General features: G+C 39.0%; 2 protein-coding genes across 3 annotated transcripts; one reads left to right on the top strand and one right to left on the bottom strand.

Annotated features, from left to right (window-relative positions):
- Positions 1–1,250: 1,250 nt before the first annotated feature.
- On the bottom strand, positions 1,251–4,970 carry lrit1a (leucine-rich repeat, immunoglobulin-like and transmembrane domains 1a). The gene is made up of 4 exons (XM_028469035.1): positions 4,709–4,970; positions 3,915–4,375; positions 2,717–3,022; positions 1,251–2,397 (listed from the first exon to the last, which is right to left on the bottom strand). The coding sequence occupies exons 1-4, from the start codon at positions 4,828–4,830 to the stop codon at positions 1,331–1,333; spliced, it is 1,956 nt and encodes a 651-aa protein (XP_028324836.1). The 5' UTR covers positions 4,831–4,970; the 3' UTR covers positions 1,251–1,330.
- A 4,231-nt stretch (positions 4,971–9,201) lies between these two features.
- rgra (retinal G protein coupled receptor a) lies at positions 9,202–15,456 on the top strand. Of its 2 annotated transcripts, XM_028468907.1 has the most exons (8): positions 9,220–9,338; positions 9,499–9,669; positions 9,881–10,037; positions 10,408–10,529; positions 11,169–11,322; positions 11,414–11,531; positions 12,605–12,718; positions 13,629–13,772. In XM_028468907.1, the coding sequence occupies exons 2-8, from the start codon at positions 9,591–9,593 to the stop codon at positions 13,770–13,772; spliced, it is 888 nt and encodes a 295-aa protein (XP_028324708.1). In that variant the 5' UTR covers positions 9,220–9,338; positions 9,499–9,590. The 2 variants fall into 2 exon arrangements, with proteins under 2 accessions (XP_028324709.1, XP_028324708.1); XM_028468908.1 differs by having other exon boundaries at positions 9,202–9,669; positions 13,629–15,456.
- Positions 15,457–16,939: the final 1,483 nt, after the last annotated feature.

The raw sequence follows: 16,939 nt of genomic DNA on the forward strand, positions 1-16,939 counted from the left end.
GATCTTGGATTGTTGTGGGTATTTTTATGAAGGCTAAAATATTGTAAAAAGTCAGGCAAATTGTACTTGTTGATTGATAAAACCAAATAAATGAAGAAAAATCAATAAATGTATAAAAATTGTTCCCTGTATGTCACACTTTCATATTAAAGAGAGAGCACATGTTGCGTTAATACAAAAGTTTGAACAATTCATGTAGTAAAACTGAGCCCAGTTGGAACACACAGCAACACTCACTGGATACGTTTATATAAAAGTTTATTCAATTATATTGCCATCGGCTGCATTATTGTAGTTGCTAGATCAACATTTATTGGATGGGATCATAATGCCTCGATGAGGCACAATATAGGATCATTTAATAGATTTCAGTATGAGTTCAAGGGCTGGGAATAAAAATAATAATTCATCATATCGCATTATTTACATTTTCTATTTACATTGTGTCATAGTTCAGTCCTTACTTCTCTCCAGCTCCAGCAATCCTCCATCCACTAATGTTGAACCATGCCTTTGTGTATATCTTCTCAGAGAACATATGACAGATATATACCGAGGCACAGAATTATCTGCATATGTAAGTTTACAGTGACGAAGCAATTATTTACAAATCACACACGTTCATATAAACATTGGAGAATATAACCTTTAGTTCCCTTTGTTTCAATTGTTTTAAATATGTTTCTTTGCTGGGGTATGGAAGTGAGATGGATTATATAGGATTGGCTCTTTGCACCATTAGGTTTTACCCTGTTTTATAAGCTTTGTAATGTGTTATTCTGTTTGGCATAAAAGCACCGGTGAGTCCGAGGAGACATATTAACTGAAAATAGTTGAATCCAATTTTCTAAACTGAAATTTCCATGATGGTGCACCGTGCAAAGGTCCGTTTGTAAAAGTTGGCCCTCTGTGGTGGTGGAGTGGGTGGCATTATCCAGCGAGGAGGGACAGGTGGGGGGGAATCCCAACGCGTGGGCGTGTGAGAGCGAGAGGGCGGAGGGCTGACGTCAGGATGCTGAAGATGAGAGAACGGATAGTGGGGGTGATATGGCTGCTGCTGGAGATGAGGAAGTGGACAAGGTCGAAGATGAGGGTGAGGGTGAGGATGAGCTTGAGGGTGAGGGCGAGGGTGAGGATGAGCTTGAGGGTGAGGGTGAGGGTGAGGATGAGCTTGAGGGTGAGGATGAGCTTGAGGGTGAGGGTGAGGATGAGCTTGAGGGTGAGGGTGAGCTTGAGGGTGAGGGTGAGTGTTTGGCTTTGAAATGCAATGTGGAAGCGGTTGGGTTCGAGGAAGATGGCGTGGTGCAGGAACTGGAGCTGGAGCCTGACGTCAGCAGAAGTACTCGTTAGGCTGTCCTTCTATCTTGGCCGTGGCCTCCGAGTCCAGGCTGGAGCGTGCTGACAGCAGCCTGTTGGACTCCTCTGGGTTCAGTCTGTTTAAATACTCACCTTCAAGCCCTTTGGCCTTGGTGCCTGGTGAGAGTGTTTCAAATGTCACATATGAATCTTGGATGTCCTTGGATTTCTTCCCCCAGTACTTCTTAATGCGTCTTTTTATTGCACCACAACAAACAATGACAGTGAGTGGGACTGCAATTATACAGGCTACTGTGATCACAATCACATTAATGAGCCTTTGAGTTCCAGTAGCACTAGCTGCCTCATCCGTAGAAAATATAACACACTGCTCTTTCCTAGGGATTAGTCCCCTTACACACACACAGGCAATATACTTGGTCCTTGGCACCAACCCCTCAATGGTCACTCGGTTCTGTCCTGCGCCCACATTGATCTTCCTCATGTCCCTTTCTCCAAAGACAGCATACAACACACTGAATGCTGTCGTGTTCTTGGCTTTCGGGGCTCTCCAGTTAAGAGAAATTGTATTGTCTGTGTCTCCCACCACTTTTACAGCGCGGACCACTCTGTCTGGGTCCTGCTGTAGCGATGATGTGTTGGCTGCCAGGTTGCTTAGATTTGTCTTCTCCAGTTCAAGAAGCGTATCTGAGTTTGAGGAGGTGGCAGGCCCTGGGGTGGCCCTGTCAACAAGGCTGTAACTCGCTACTCCAAGCTCAGGGCTGAGACGTGGGACTGGAGCAGAATCCAAAGCAGGCAAAGTGGAAGGGTTTGATGTTGGAACCACATATCTAGCAACCAGTTTTTCTTGGTAAGCAGCTTTGCCCATCTGATTTGGTTTCTTGAGTTTGACCTTCATGCCTGTAGTTGTTTGGTTCCCCTCAGGTTTTGGTGAGTTTGAGACGACTAGAGAAATAACAGCCTCTGCGTTCCCTGCATAGTTAGTGGCCTTGCAGATGAATTTCCCTGAATCACGATGGGACACAGCTGGAACACTAAGGATGGACCAGGTGATTCCTTCTTTGGATGTTTCTTGCTGAACTGGGACAACAAAGAGAGAAAAATGAAGTTGTTAGCCAAAATAGGAGGGAAAAAATGATTCTGAAAATATCCAAATTATTTGTTAAATCCCCCATTCGAAAACGTGCAACGACCTCTGGCAGATCATTACACAATGTTGCATTTATAATCATCGTCTGCGTTGCATAACTGACTGTGGTGGCCACAGATGTCAGTCAGACTTAGAGCCTTACTAACCCCTCTGATAGCTCTCTGTTTAATTAACAGCAGCACTACAGTGTAGACGAAATCATCTTATCGCAGACAAAACAGTGAAAGGACACAAAAGCTGCTGATTCACCTGTTCCATTGTGTGCTCGTCCATCTGCTCTACGCCACGTCAAGTCTGGGATGGGGACTCCAATGGTCCCACAGCGAAGCAGCACATTGTTTCCAACGGCACTTCGGACACGTGCGACAGCAGTGTGGATACGTGGGAGCTCACAGCGCCGTAGCTCTACGTCACTGAACAAGACCCCCGACACACTCTCTGGAGCAGAACATCTGAGTCTCGTGTCAATAAATGCCACTGAGAGAGTGGGAGACTTTTGGAACTGGATCAAGTCGTAGAGCCGACAGTCACATACCCAAGGGTTGTCATGGAGACCTGTGGGAAAAGGTACAGATGAGACCAGAGGACCAAGACCTGTTCCCTGCTGTGTGGGGTGTGCTGGACCAGCCTGCAGATGGCTGGTGTGGATGTTAGGATGTTAATCCTGTAAGAGGATTAACATTTAATTCATAAACTACATCATGACCATGACTATGGCAATGATGGTGGTCAGAAATGAGCATTGTCGAGTTTCATAGTATAAATACAACCATTTAAAAATTATTTTTGGATTTTGCTTGAAAATTATAAAGCCAAAAATGAGTATATTTCTTCACAATGCATATTTGTATATAATATAAAGAGTTAACATTGATGCCATTTTGGCCAAGGGCTTTTCAATCTCATGCAAGGGACCTTCTTTGTTAAATTAGGGTGTACGTTTTAATGAGATCCCCAAATGTGAGTAAAAACATCATGCAGCATAAGTGTAAATATTAAGAATTACAAATACATTCTATAAATTTTGCAAAAAAAAATACTCTCTTTGTAATCTTTTTTTGCACCATTATCCTATGTTCATATTTATTTTGCACTATTATCCTATGTTAGTATTTATTTTACGCTATTATCCTATGTTAGTATTTATTTTACACTATTATCCTGTTAGTATTTATTTTTGCACTGTTGTCCTATTTAGTATTTATTTTTCCACTATTATCCTATGTCATTATTTATTTTTGCACCATTATCCAATTTTAGTATTTACTTATTATCCAGTATGCCTTTTTTCTTAACTGTTATCACAAATGTGAATTTTCCCTCTGGAGATCAATAAAGGTGTGTTCTATTCTATTCTTTCAATCCTTTCAAATTCTGACAAAATCTTGTGATATTGAAGATCTTTATTTTTCTTTATATGATTATATTTCAGCGTCGTTGGCCTTACCAAGTATAATCTTGGAGCTCTCCGGGCCTTGGGTGGGTTTTGCAGCCAGCCAGGTGGACAGCACCTCTGCAGGAAGGGTCAGCAGACTGTTGCTGGACAGATCCAAGTAGGTGAGGTTTCTGATGTAGGTGGTGGCTTCAGCGGGCAGCGCGGTGAGCTGGTTGTTGTGCAAATCGAGAAGTCTGAGGCTAGGCATATCCATGAGTGATTCCCAGGGAAAGGCGGTGAGGGCATTCCCGTCCAGACGAAGCTCTTCCAGATTGAAAAGTCCTCGGAAACTGTCCGTGCTTAAAATGGACAGAGTGTTGAAAGACATCCACAGGAACTCCAGACTGGAGAGGTAGTTGAAGGCTTCGCCCGGTATCCGCTGGATGGATGTCTTTTCTATGCGTAACTTGGAGGTGTCAACAGGGAACCCGACAGGCACAAGAAAGATCTCTGGGTCATTGCATATCACGCTCCTATAAGGAAGACACATGGGAACGTTACAAACATTCAAAACCAATAATTCATAAACAATGGGATTCAACTTTTGCAAATCTGAGACTATTGTACACATGCCTGCAGGATGCAAAGGTGGAAATGTGATGAAAAACACAAAAACGCATTCGGCTGGTATGAAAGTGCATTTGAGAGATAATATTGCATTAAATAAAATTGGAACGACATGCACTTCCTGAATTATCTTTCATACACATGTGCAAACACCTGTCCTCAATGACGTACAAATACAAGTGCGCACACAAGCCAAAAAGTCCAGTAACATGATGTGACATCTGGATCTTGCCCCTTACCTGGCCTTTGATCCATCACTCAGGTTGTGGTAGAAACAGCTGCACTGTGAAGGGCACGATCTCACTGGGGAGAACAGCTCACCTGTGGCCACGCACAGCCCCAGGAGCAGGACGAGGAACATTTTGGCCCGCTTTTACGCACACGCTGTTTGCCTACATGCGCCCAGTTTGCGCCGCACCAAAGTCAAACAGAGTTGGTATTTTCTCTCGTTTGCAGGAATATCATCCGCATGGCTGGCCTATGTGCCACCGCTTCGCTATCCCATAGCCATCAGACTGCTATGAGTCCCCAGATTAAAAAAAAAAAAAAAAAAAAAGGACAGACAAGGATTAGTGAAAGGACTGGCGTTCGTTTCATTTGGATGCGTATTGCGTCCCTGAATCCGATAGGCTGCGCAGAGACGTCCCTACTTATTATCACAGAAAAACACTTCCGAAATGGTCATAATCCACTATGCTGTTTCATTTTTTTTCTGCCCTTCAAATGTTGCATGTTTATTTGAGTTCTGCCGTGACTGTTAATCTGTGAGTGGACAGGACTGCGCTCTGCCACAAGGTGGCCCTTAGATCATAGTCTGTGCTGCATTCATTGCTCACAGCAGATGTTTAATTAACATTTTTCGAATTTATCATCATGTTCGAAGAGAGAGAATTAAGATTAAAAAAAGAGAAAGAAATCTTAAGAAATGGAATGATAAAAACAAGATTTTTTGTGAAAAATCAAAACACTACACAAAAGCAGAACACATGCACAGTGTTTTTCAACTTTGGGGTCGTGACTACATGTGGGGTCGCCAGGAATTAATATGGAGTCGCCTGAAATGTCTAGTAATTGGTAGAAAATTATTATTATTATTATTATTATTATTATTATTATTATTATTATTATTATTTAATTATTCTTTACTACACACAATCTCAAACAAAAATATTCTAAACTTTCACTTTCTCAAATATAGTTCCAATAAAATCCAGTATGAAAATATTGAGAATTATAAATGTCTTTGGGGGTCGCCAGAAATTTGTGATATAAAAATGGGGTCATGACCCAAAAAATGTAAAACTGTAAAGTTAAAACACTTTCACATTACAAAATTATTATTCAAACTAAAGCAACATTGTGCCCTTCAGGTTTTCCCTCAGTGACCTAGTTGGAGAGAATCCAAATCTACTTGGAAACATTTTCCATTTTAAAGCTTTTGTTTTGCAATGTAGTTAAGCATTAGGCTCACACGTATAAATTTGGCAAACGTCCTTTGTGTTTCCCTGGTATTTCCCTGTATTGAAAGTTGGTTTCCACTTCAAAGTATTGGTCGGCTCTAGCACTGACTCAGTGATGAAGCTTATTTTGTTTTAACTACTTGCAGGGCAACATGATGGAGTGGGAAAAATAAATAAATATACATTATTAAATGTAAAGTTATATGTTTGATATTATTTATTTATAATATAGTATTACAATTGATTGAAATTAATCTAAGCCATTAATATAGTGTTTTTTTTTATGTGCATCCGACTTTCCTTCCTTCTTGGCAATTTTCTTCTATTTTAACTTTAGTTTCCATTCCAAACAGTTCTCCCTCACATTTGTGTGAAAAGTGATGGTGGGAATGGTGCCACAGCTTTAAAGGTGTTGAGCAATGGTGGTTTTAAAAAAAAAGTAAACATTCCAAATCATATGGAAAGCAGTTAATCTCATTTAGTGAAGCCATTAAAGCGTTTTACACATGTATGAGCAGAGGGCTGTGGCTGTGCAATGTCATTCTTAGTGTGCAAAAAGCCTGAAGGATGGACTATGTTTCAACCAGGGAAGTGTTTTTTTTGTTCTCAAAATGATGTTGATATTGTGTCCAGATTAAATCTTTAATTTTTTCGCCCTTTTTTTTTTCCCCATATATGCTCATTTTATTAATCAGTCACGTTGAGATTTGAATCTTTTTTTATATATATATTTAAAGGTATGACTTCAAATATTGTATGAAGATTAAAACACATTTTTAAGAGACTTTCAACAGATTTTTCTGTTTCCATATGATTAAGCTTTTCACACTCTTCACCTATATTTCACAAGATTCCTGATCTTATAATCCTGATGAAAGCTGCACAATGTCATGCTTGTTTCATGCTTGTTTCTGCTGGGAAATAAAAAGCAGTAAAGGCTGTTTCTTGCTAAAACGTGATGATTGTATTAACAAAATGGCCAAATTTCATGTAATAAACATGACATGACACCAAACATGTATTTTATTCTGCATGCCCACATCACACAGTGAAAAAGCCTGTTGAGGTTGCTCTATTTGTCTTTTGTCCTCTATATTTCTGACAGATGTGGATATTTTGTGATCGCTTCTTTGGGTCCGTGTGCCTGCTGAGATATTGATTCTCTTTTTGCAAAAAAAAACAATGAAAAGATGTCAACCAAACATGTCCAGGATGAGGATTATAAAGGATATAGAACAGCAATACAAGCATGGATTCCATACTACTCACATTAATCAATTTGTGATTTTTCAGTGATGATGTAAGGCTACATCAATAAAATAAACTACATCACATACTATGCAAATAGAATTAAAATCGTATAAAATTGATGAGTCATGAGCTTAGATCTGGACATTGAACAGGTTATGTGCAATTATCAAATGTATTCTAATCCGGATCTCAATAAATCAATCAGGTATGCAAACCCTGTGATGAAATTATTGTAGCAGAACATTCTACATAGTCATCCTTTGGCGTTGGGTTAATGAAAAGTAATGATAGAATGGAAATCAGTCAAGATACAAAAATATGAGGTTGCCTCAAAGTGACTTCCAAACCGAAGTGAAAGTAATGGATTACAAGTACTCACGTTACTGTAATTTAGTTGCTTTTATGAGTACTTGTACTTTTTTGAGTATATTTCTAACTCTGTAATTTGACTTGTAACCAGATTAAACATAATGCACCGCGCCAAAACAGCATTGAATGGAGGTTATTTTCTCAGTTTTAGAGTTCATAAATGTAGCTATACTTACAAACTGTGAATGTTTTTTTTTTAAATTTTGAATTGAATTCATTGGTGTCAAAAGAATTGAACATTTTGAAAAAACCTTTTGAGAGGCTTGAGAAGTTTACTGTATGCGGCTCAGTGGGTCTTCCAATCACCGAAGGGTTGGGGGTTTGAATCCAAGTCGTTGTTGGTCTCTTGGGCAAGGGACTTAACCCACATTGCCTCGTATAATGTGTATGAATTGTGCATCAATGTTGGTGGCAGTCAGAGGGGTCGTATAGGCGCAAATAAATGGCAGCCAAGCTTTTGTCAGTATGCCCCAGGGCAGCTGTGGCTATAATGTATCTTACCACCATAGGTATGACTGATTTTAGTGACTGGTGTGAATGAATTATCTGAACGTGCTTTGAGACTCCTCGAAAAAAGTTCTGTATAAATCCACGCTTATCATTATTTTTATTATAATTATCATTAATGAAACCGTGGCAAGATTTATTGCCAAAAATAAACTTGGGGGTGAAAGTAACTGTTAACTTTTACTTTGAGTACTATTTAATTGAGCTACTTTTTACATGAGTAATTTATGTATGATCGACTTACTTGTACTTGAGTACAATTTGAATCAAGTAACAGTACTAATTGAGTAGGATATATCAGTACTCTTTACCTCTGCTTCCAAATGCATGTGGATCAGGGGTGGACTGGCTATTTGGTATATCGGGGAAAAGTCGGCTGATTTGGTCTGCCACACTCTGTTTTTTGTCAAGGGAATGGAGGCAGACATGGTAACAGGTGGCCAAACATGGTCCAGTGGCAAGACAAGAATGAAAAGTGACTGAAATGGGCAAAAATGCAGAAAAAGCAAAAAATGGGCAAATAAAGAGGAACCAAGTGGTATGTAATGGTAAAGGGTGGCTAAAATTGGCAAAATGTGATCAACAATAGTGAAAAAGGGCAAAAATGTGGAACTAAAAGAGGCAACATGTAGGGAAGAAAGAAAACAACTGGTATTTATTGGGCTAAATTTAGCTTATGGATAAAATCTGGCCAAAAAATATTAGAGAAAGGACAAAATCTCGATAAAAGTGTAAAAAAGAACTGGCAAAATTTGACAAAAATAGGGGGGAAAAGGGATATTTATTGGCAAAGGGTAACAAAAAAACAAAAAACAACTGTCATAACTTTTTTGAAAAGGGGCAAAAATTGGACAAAGGAAGTGGCAAAATGGCCAAAGGAAATAGGTAAAAGGGGGGTTAAAAAGTTTCCCCCTCTTAAGGTTTTCTATAGGAGAATAATAATTAAAATGAAGACATAAAGAGCCACATGTTGAGCATGACTATAGGCTTCTAACATGATGTCACTGATAGGGCTTTGTCCCAATCCCGGATGTGGAGTAAATATTTGCAGTGAATCTTATTTAAATGGTCAATGAAATAAACCTGGTGATTGGTGAAGCTGTTTGTGGAAGGCTGACAGACACCTGTGGCGTTTCCTCAGACTGATGCAGCATCACTGTCGTCCTCTGGCATCAGCAGCAGCGGCTGCATCCTCCTCCTCCTCATCCTCATCCTCCTCATCCTCACCGGGAGCGACACAAAGGCTTTGTTGTGTAACTAATTGAGGGGCTTTATTGTTGCGGTGAGCAAATGCGCATTACGGGCTACGGTGTGTGTGGTTATGTTCATTAAAACATTCCTGCGCGGATTGGGGCGACAGAAGAGAGAGAAGGGCTTTACATAATAAACGGCATGCTTTTCACGTGAAATGGCCCTTTAAAAGCGGGCTCTGGCTCCATCAGGCACATCGTATAAAGCAGTGGTGGACTCAGAGGAGTGAAAAGTCTGTGACAGCTGCACTTTTTGGTGGTGTCTGCTCGGCTCAGCCTTCAGGATGGTCTCGTCGTACCCTTTACCGGAGGGCTTCTCCGAGTTTGATGTGTTTTCCTTGGGATCGTGTCTGCTGGTGGAGGGTGAGTGTTTCCAGCGTTGATCTCTAAGTGGACACTGGTAGAACTGTAGCCTTAGATGCACACGGAGGGAAATAATATGTTCCTTTCTCACACAAACACACAAAAAGCAGCCTCGAATGATAATACATGAACATCTCAAAGGAATATGTTTCCATTTGATCGGACGCATCATGGTTTCTCTCTCATGTGCTTGTTTCTCCCACATTTAAAGGAATGCTGGGCTTCCTCCTAAACGCGGTGACAGTGGTTGCTTTTCTCAAAGTCAGAGAGCTGAGAACCCCCAGCAATTTCCTAGTGTTCAGTTTAGCCCTGGCTGATATGGGCATCTCTATGAACGCCACCGTAGCCGCTTTCTCCAGCTTCCTGAGGTGAGTGATGTAACCACCATGAGTCCTCTCCTTTCATAACAACAAACAAGCCTCTGCACACGTGGCCAGGGGAACAGACAGCAGTCAGTATGCACAGCACAATATCAGTAGTGATAAGATAACTAAAGCAAAGAAGGAGCAGTTCATGGGTTTTTTTTTAAATTTTATTATGAATTCTTCATGAATTCCTATTGAGCAAAGGTGCAGAAGCAGCTTTAATCAACTATTCCTATTAAATCTAAGCCTATAACCCAAGGCTTCATGTGCATGACTGAACACTGCTGTTGTGGAAGTACTTAAAGAAAATAACTCAATAACACAAAGAGGTCATTTTGCATTGTTTGTCATTGGACACACCCTCTGCCTCCAGGTACTGGCCATATGGCTCTGATGGATGCCAGACTCACGGTTTCCAAGGTTTCATGACGGCTCTTGCCAGCATCCACTTCATAGCCGCCATCGCCTGGGACAGATACCACCAGTATTGCACGAGTAAGTTAAACACAAGTTCATTTAGTATTATTTTTGGAAATAATATGTAAAGGTTTCATTTATTCAGGAAATTCGATCTCCTGACATGTTTAGACTGCCAACTGTCAGTTTTCCTCAGAGGCATCTCGTGATTCCCTAAGGGGGCATAGGGAAGAACTTGTAGGGGTACGTCAAAGCAATCACTAGATGCCTCTGAGGAAGACTGACAGTTGGCAGTCGAAACATGACAGGAGATCAAATTTCCTGAAAAAAAAGTTGTAAATAAATGAAACCTTAACATACCTGCCTTGTTTTTTTACCCAATCAGTCAATCAGTTCATTAAATGAAGAGCTACAGAGGTTAGCATGCTTGTCATCATTACATGATAACAAATATATGATGATGTAACTTAATATATAGCTAAAATCTTCTATTTTTTTCCTCCAAATCCCATTTCATCATGACTAATAGACATGGATGTAGGAAATTACTTAATTTGTCATGTAATTTATCATTTTTACAGTTAGTTGACAGCTAATTTTTCACGATACAGTAAGAGCCTAATAATACACACATATCTAACTACATGCTTACATTTTGAAAAAGGAATAAGAAAATATATATTTTCAAGCACACATAATAAATGGTTTTCTTTCCAGGGACTAAACTGCAGTGGAGCAGTGCCATCACCCTGGCTGTATTTGTCTGGCTCTTCACTGCCTTCTGGTCTGCCATGCCCTTGATTGGCTGGGGGGAGTATGACTACGAGCCCCTCAGGACATGCTGCACTCTGGACTACACAAAGGGAGACAGGTACAGGATACACATTGGTCATTAACCTATTCCTCGTGTCTCAGATTTTTGCAGGAATTCAATAGCTTATTTTATTATTTCTGATTCACAGAAACTATGTGTCCTACTTGATCCCCATGTCTATCTTCAACATGGCCATCCAGATGTTTGTTGTTATGTCATCCTACCAGTCCATTGCGGAGAAATTCAAGAAGACCGGAAACCCCAGGGTATGAAAAATAATCTTACTCCTTCAATAATGGGTCAGAGGAGGCTGCAGCTGTAACACATTTTTTTTTTCCTGTTGTAAAGCAAAATAATAAGCTTTGACGCTCAAAAAATAAAAAATTAAAAACCAGAGCATCAGAAGAGTAAAAATCCCCACAAATTGCCACATTCTCTTAAAGAATAAAGAAGAGGAATTCCACTCCCAGTGGCACAGACTTCTCACGTGTTCTATAGTCAGAGCAAAAAATAGACTCTAAATGAGGAACATGCATGCTTTGATAGATGTAGGTCATTGCCAAAGGGGGCGATTGGATGCTTTAGTTTGAGGGCAGTGGTTGGTTTGCAGTGACACGAGGGGTGGTATCTCTGGACAGTAAATTCAATAATGGAGTTGTACACAGGCAGAATCAGGTGGTCTCACTTTCATGTTGCATAAGCCCCTTGCTTACAGTCATTCGAGCTGGCTGAAGACACTTTTATTACCAACATGAAGTACCGTGGAGAGACACTTAATATTCTTCTTTTCCTTTGTTTTTAAATGCAGTTCTGTATTTAAAGAGATGATAAAAATGTCAGGATGAGGCTTTTTAACTTCAGTTTTGGCTCCTATAATTTTGTCCTGCAGCCATTTATGTGATGAATTTATTACGTTTATTCAAAAATATATTGGATTAACATTAAACATTGGGGTGATCCAGTAAAGCTTATTTCCATGTGAAATGCAGCATAGAGCGAAACGTTAATAATAGGTGTGTAAATGTGTCCTGTTTGTGCTAGCTTTGAATAAAACTAGGTGTAACTCTTGGATTACAATAATCTGCCCCCTGACTTGCAAACCTCTCTTTTTTTCCAGCTTTGCATTGTTAGTTAGCAGCAAATGTTATTCTCTTTCCAATGATAATCCTGGCATGTGATTTACCTTTAAGTCGAGAACCTCATGACACAAGGCATTCCCTCTCCCTCACTTTGTACAAGTTCACGGCTAACTAATCATTTTGGCATGATCCGACCCCCCCTCCCCTTATGTTTCATTTCCTCATGTATCCTTCATGCACTCGCATTCTTTTCTCTGCAGTTTAACCCCAACACTCCTCTGAAGACCATGCTGTTGTGCTGGGGACCCTACGGTGTTCTGTGCTTCTATGCTGCTGTGGAGAACGCCACCTTGGTTTCACCTAAACTCAGGATGGTAAGGACTAAACGCACATCACGCTTTCCTGTAACTCATTCATGGAAGGGAAAATATACAAATGATATAAAGAAATATAACATGGAGCAATTTAGCTGCATTGAAAGGCCTTTAAACTGTGTGCAAAACCAAGTTCATATGAATTAACAGGCTATATTTGATGTATTGATGTCAATAAAGAAAACTGAATATGATTCGTGATCAACCAGTGATATTGATATTTTTATTTCTTCACATATATAATATTTCATATATAATTTCAGAAACATTTAAAATTCTTATAAGAGCACTTGCTGTCTGATTGTTGACACTGATTAGCAACACTATCTACCAGCCAATGTTTACATTTAAAAAATGGAGCTTATTGATTTTTAGTTCATATTAAGTTTATTTATTATATATTTTCAGTTTATTATTACTTTATACACTAATATACCTGTAAATGTTTTACCATTATACAACATCACTTTAGGACTATCTGTTGTAAAGCGCGTATGTATTTATTACCATTATCATTAATGGGATATTTAATTATACATACATAATTGTTGTTTGCCTTTTAATACTTTTACTAATCAGAATCAGAAGTAATTTTGAAAGAAGAAACACTAAACAAAGAAAGAAAGAGAATAAATAATAAAATGTACATCAATAAGTAAAAGTTAGAAATAAAATAAATAACTAAATAAGGATTAAATACAAGTGCACACATTACAGTACAAAAATAAAATGACCTGTCAGGTTGAAGAGAGGAGTTGTACATGGATATATGGATAATGGATATATTTGTGACTGAAAAATAACCATAAATGTGTATTTGTAAAAAAAAAAAAAAAAAAAAACCCACTAATGATTGACTTTGTCAATATTATGTGAGATATGTGTATACTCATGTCATTGTCGTCCACAGATGGCTCCCATCCTGGCCAAGACTTCTCCCACCTTCAACGTCTTCTTGTACGCTTTGGGAAATGAGAACTACAGAGGAGGCATCTGGCAGTTGCTCACCGGGGAAAAGATCGAAGTCCCTCAGATTGAAAATAAGTCCAAATAAACTAAGCATGCTTTGATCACATGCGCTTTCTGTCCTGGTGGTTTCTCACAGGTACCTTAAAGGAGTGTTTACGTGAGTGTCTGTGTCTGTGTTGTGTCATTGGCTGTGCCTACCCCCCACCCACGTAGTCCTACTTCTGATCTGCATTGTTAGATATGTTTCAAAAAGGATTGGCAGTATAATGTTATTGAATTCCTATCACAAATGAAGATTAAACACAGCCAAGTAGACACAACAGTCATCAGCATAATGCATTATACATGAATTAAAGCTAAATGTTTCACGTTTTCTTTAAACTACTGTGACGGACTGGACTTGATTTTATATTTCTCACCTGGAAAACCCATTATTCATTCTGTTGTTCATCTAAACCCTTCATTACATATTCATCTTATTCCTGCTACTGACAATGGGTGCAACTTTTCTCATCACTAAATAGAATAAAAACAAAGACAGTGGCTATGTCAGCTCTTTCAACTCTCTTTACTGCCAGACACTCAGTACAGTGCTGCACACAAAGAAATATAACTGTCCGCTTTCACAAGACCCCAGAAAGTTAGTTATGCACTCTTTATAACAAGATAAAACAGCAAAAGGTAACAAATAAGACTACAAATGACCATAATTTGGAGATGTACCACATTCTGAATCCACAAAAGAAGTAGTCCTTATATTTCTAATAATACTGAAACGCAAATAACTAAATAATGCCTTTAGAGTTTAAATATACATTTTAAAAGGATAAAGCTGATGGATATTTCCTAGCTCTCCTAAAACAAATGTGACAGCGCTTACAAGCCACTGATATCCCACCCTCAGAGCTTGTGAGTTGTTTCTGTATCCAACATTGAACTGCGTTAATCCTCTAAACAAGAGAACCATTCTTCAATACACAGCCCTCAGGACAAGTTGGAGATTAGTCTGTGGCCGTAGATTAACTGGACGCATTTCTTGTCTCTGGATTCAAAGTCAAGATTGCAGTTATCGTAACAAAACAAACACTATTATTATTATTATTATTATTATTGTTATTAATATTATTTGAAAGAATTTATGATTTTACAGTTTACTTCTGGATCTTTTGAAATTCCAATCGTTGTGGTATTAACGCACACATAAATTTGAAATCTGCTTCTTTAAAATCCTATAATGACGGGCACATGATGCTTGGTGACTTGCACCTCACATTTGTTACCTTAATAACGTATAATTATGTGATACTTATACACGTATTGCCAATATTATACTGGTTATTATATAATCACCATTCTCACAGTAGTTTTAAAAAACCAACTCTTTCATCCTATTGGTAACGCCTTTATCACAATATAATAAATAGGGACCGACCGTTATCAACACACATCACACACACCTTTAAATGTGATGTTTTGAACTTGCCGAAAGGTGATTAATGGCACAATTAAAATTTTCAACAGCACAAGCAGGTCCATCTACTCCCTGCTGACTCTCATGTGGCCTGTTCAGTGTGATTCTTGAATAGTAGTTGTTGGACCTATGTTAGAAAAAAAAAAAAGTTCTTTTTCTGAATGTATTTATACAAGTGTATAAACAGAGTAAACACAATAATGTATTGTTTTTGGTCAAGGTTGATTAAGTGTATGTATCAGGAATAAAATAAATTGTGTCCATCTTGGATGATAAATAAAAGAGAAATCATTTCAAATGTAGCCTTTTGTCCTTTTTCCTCTATAGTTTTGACCTAAAAGCAGCAAGATTCTTATCTTACATGTGTATGACTTACACAATTGAAATACAAACTCATAATTTAGTCCAACCATCACTCAAATGCTATATCTACTTTTCCTTATCTGGAGCTTATCAATACGCTGAACATACACCAGGGTAGGTCACACTCAAACAGGGCATCAGTAAATTTAGACTATTGAGAGTTGGAAAGAACACATTATTCTGCTGTCAGTAAAGACGCTTTGATCAGGGGCTTTTGGATTAATCACAAACCAAAAAGGAAAGGCCAAAACAGCTCACACAAGGTGGAAAAATGTGATAAAATCATTACTAAATGGTGTTCATAACCGTGTGATTTGGGCTCTTAGAGCAAAGCTAATAGCCAGAGATACTGGAGGAGAAGATTTGTTCAGTTTTGTTTGATCTTTTTTCTGGTGAGTGACATGTTCTTCTAAACTATGCTAGTTTTCTGCTAAGCTATGCTAGTCTTCTGCTAAGCTATGTTGCAATGTGAATTTATTTTTCTGTTGTGATGATAAAATTGTTGAAATCATGTATTTTCAAAGCAATTGTGAACAAACAGCATCAAAACCAATCGGAGAATATGTACAACTATATACAAATCAGAAACTATTTACAGAAATGTCATTATAAAAGGGTGATTACACTCATTGTCATGTGTATTTTTAGTTCCACATGTAAAATATTGTGCACCGTGTTAAAAAAAAAAAACCTGTGAGTTACTATGCTGTTAACTTTGAATGTGAATAATTGAAACCAGATTTGAATACTTGATATATTGCTTATGCAGGTTTGTTTTTGATTGACCTCATTCAAGACGGACTGTTTGATGAGAGTCTGAACTAGAGCTGCTGGATCCGAAGCTGAGGACGTTCTGGACGCTCTAACATCCTTGGTGGACCTGGGCCCCATCGCACACCGCTAACTTGAGATATTGTCCACAAAAGGTCCGTATTACGTTGGCAGCTGTTTTGGGGAAGGCTTTCGGTCATTTCTGATGGATGGAGCAGGGCTCTCAACACTCAGATTCATGTGATGAACAAACTCAAAAGTAGGCAGGAGGCTACTTCAGAACGTTTACGTGGAATTGAATCCAACTTGGAGAAGTTGAATGCTTGGCTTGCAAGTTAAGGCCACCTTATTGGATTACTGCTGGAGACCGGGACTTAGGGGTATCAAAATTCAGCCTGAATCGAAAACAAATTGCTTATCATCATTGGCTCCCAAAGCCAGCCATCAAGGCTATCTCATCTATCCACCAAGATGTTGTGCAGAAAGACGCTCCATTCCCCCCTCCTCCTCCTCTCCCCCACTGCCAGCTGGAACTCTGTTTCTGAACCAGATCTACTCAAGGTCGTTCCATGTCATCTGACTGTATCAGAATGGAGCGAAGGGATTATACTGTATGTCAATGCCTTCGTTGGCCCTCTGTCCACCTT

The sequence above is a fragment of the Gouania willdenowi genome, chromosome 15, assembly GCF_900634775.1.
Source record: "Gouania willdenowi chromosome 15, fGouWil2.1, whole genome shotgun sequence".
NCBI classification, from domain to species: domain Eukaryota; kingdom Metazoa; phylum Chordata; class Actinopteri; order Blenniiformes; family Gobiesocidae; genus Gouania; species Gouania willdenowi.

Coding starts and splice junctions, on each gene's coding strand:
- lrit1a (XM_028469035.1), bottom strand. CDS start 4,830: ATGTTCCTCGTCCTGCTCCTGGGGCTGTGCGTGGCCACAGGTGAGCTG. Junction 3,023..3,914: donor GAGCTCCAAGATTATACTTG/GTAAGGCCAACG, acceptor CTTTTCCCACAG/GTCTCCATGACAACCCTTGG. Junction 2,398..2,716: donor ACGAGCACACAATGGAACAG/GTGAATCAGCAG, acceptor TTGTTGTCCCAG/TTCAGCAAGAAACATCCAAA.
- rgra (XM_028468908.1), top strand. CDS start 9,591: ATGGTCTCGTCGTACCCTTTACCGGAGGGCTTCTCCGAGTTTGATGTG. Junction 10,038..10,407: donor GCTTTCTCCAGCTTCCTGAG/GTGAGTGATGTA, acceptor CTCTGCCTCCAG/GTACTGGCCATATGGCTCTG. Junction 10,530..11,168: donor ATACCACCAGTATTGCACGA/GTAAGTTAAACA, acceptor TTTTCTTTCCAG/GGACTAAACTGCAGTGGAGC.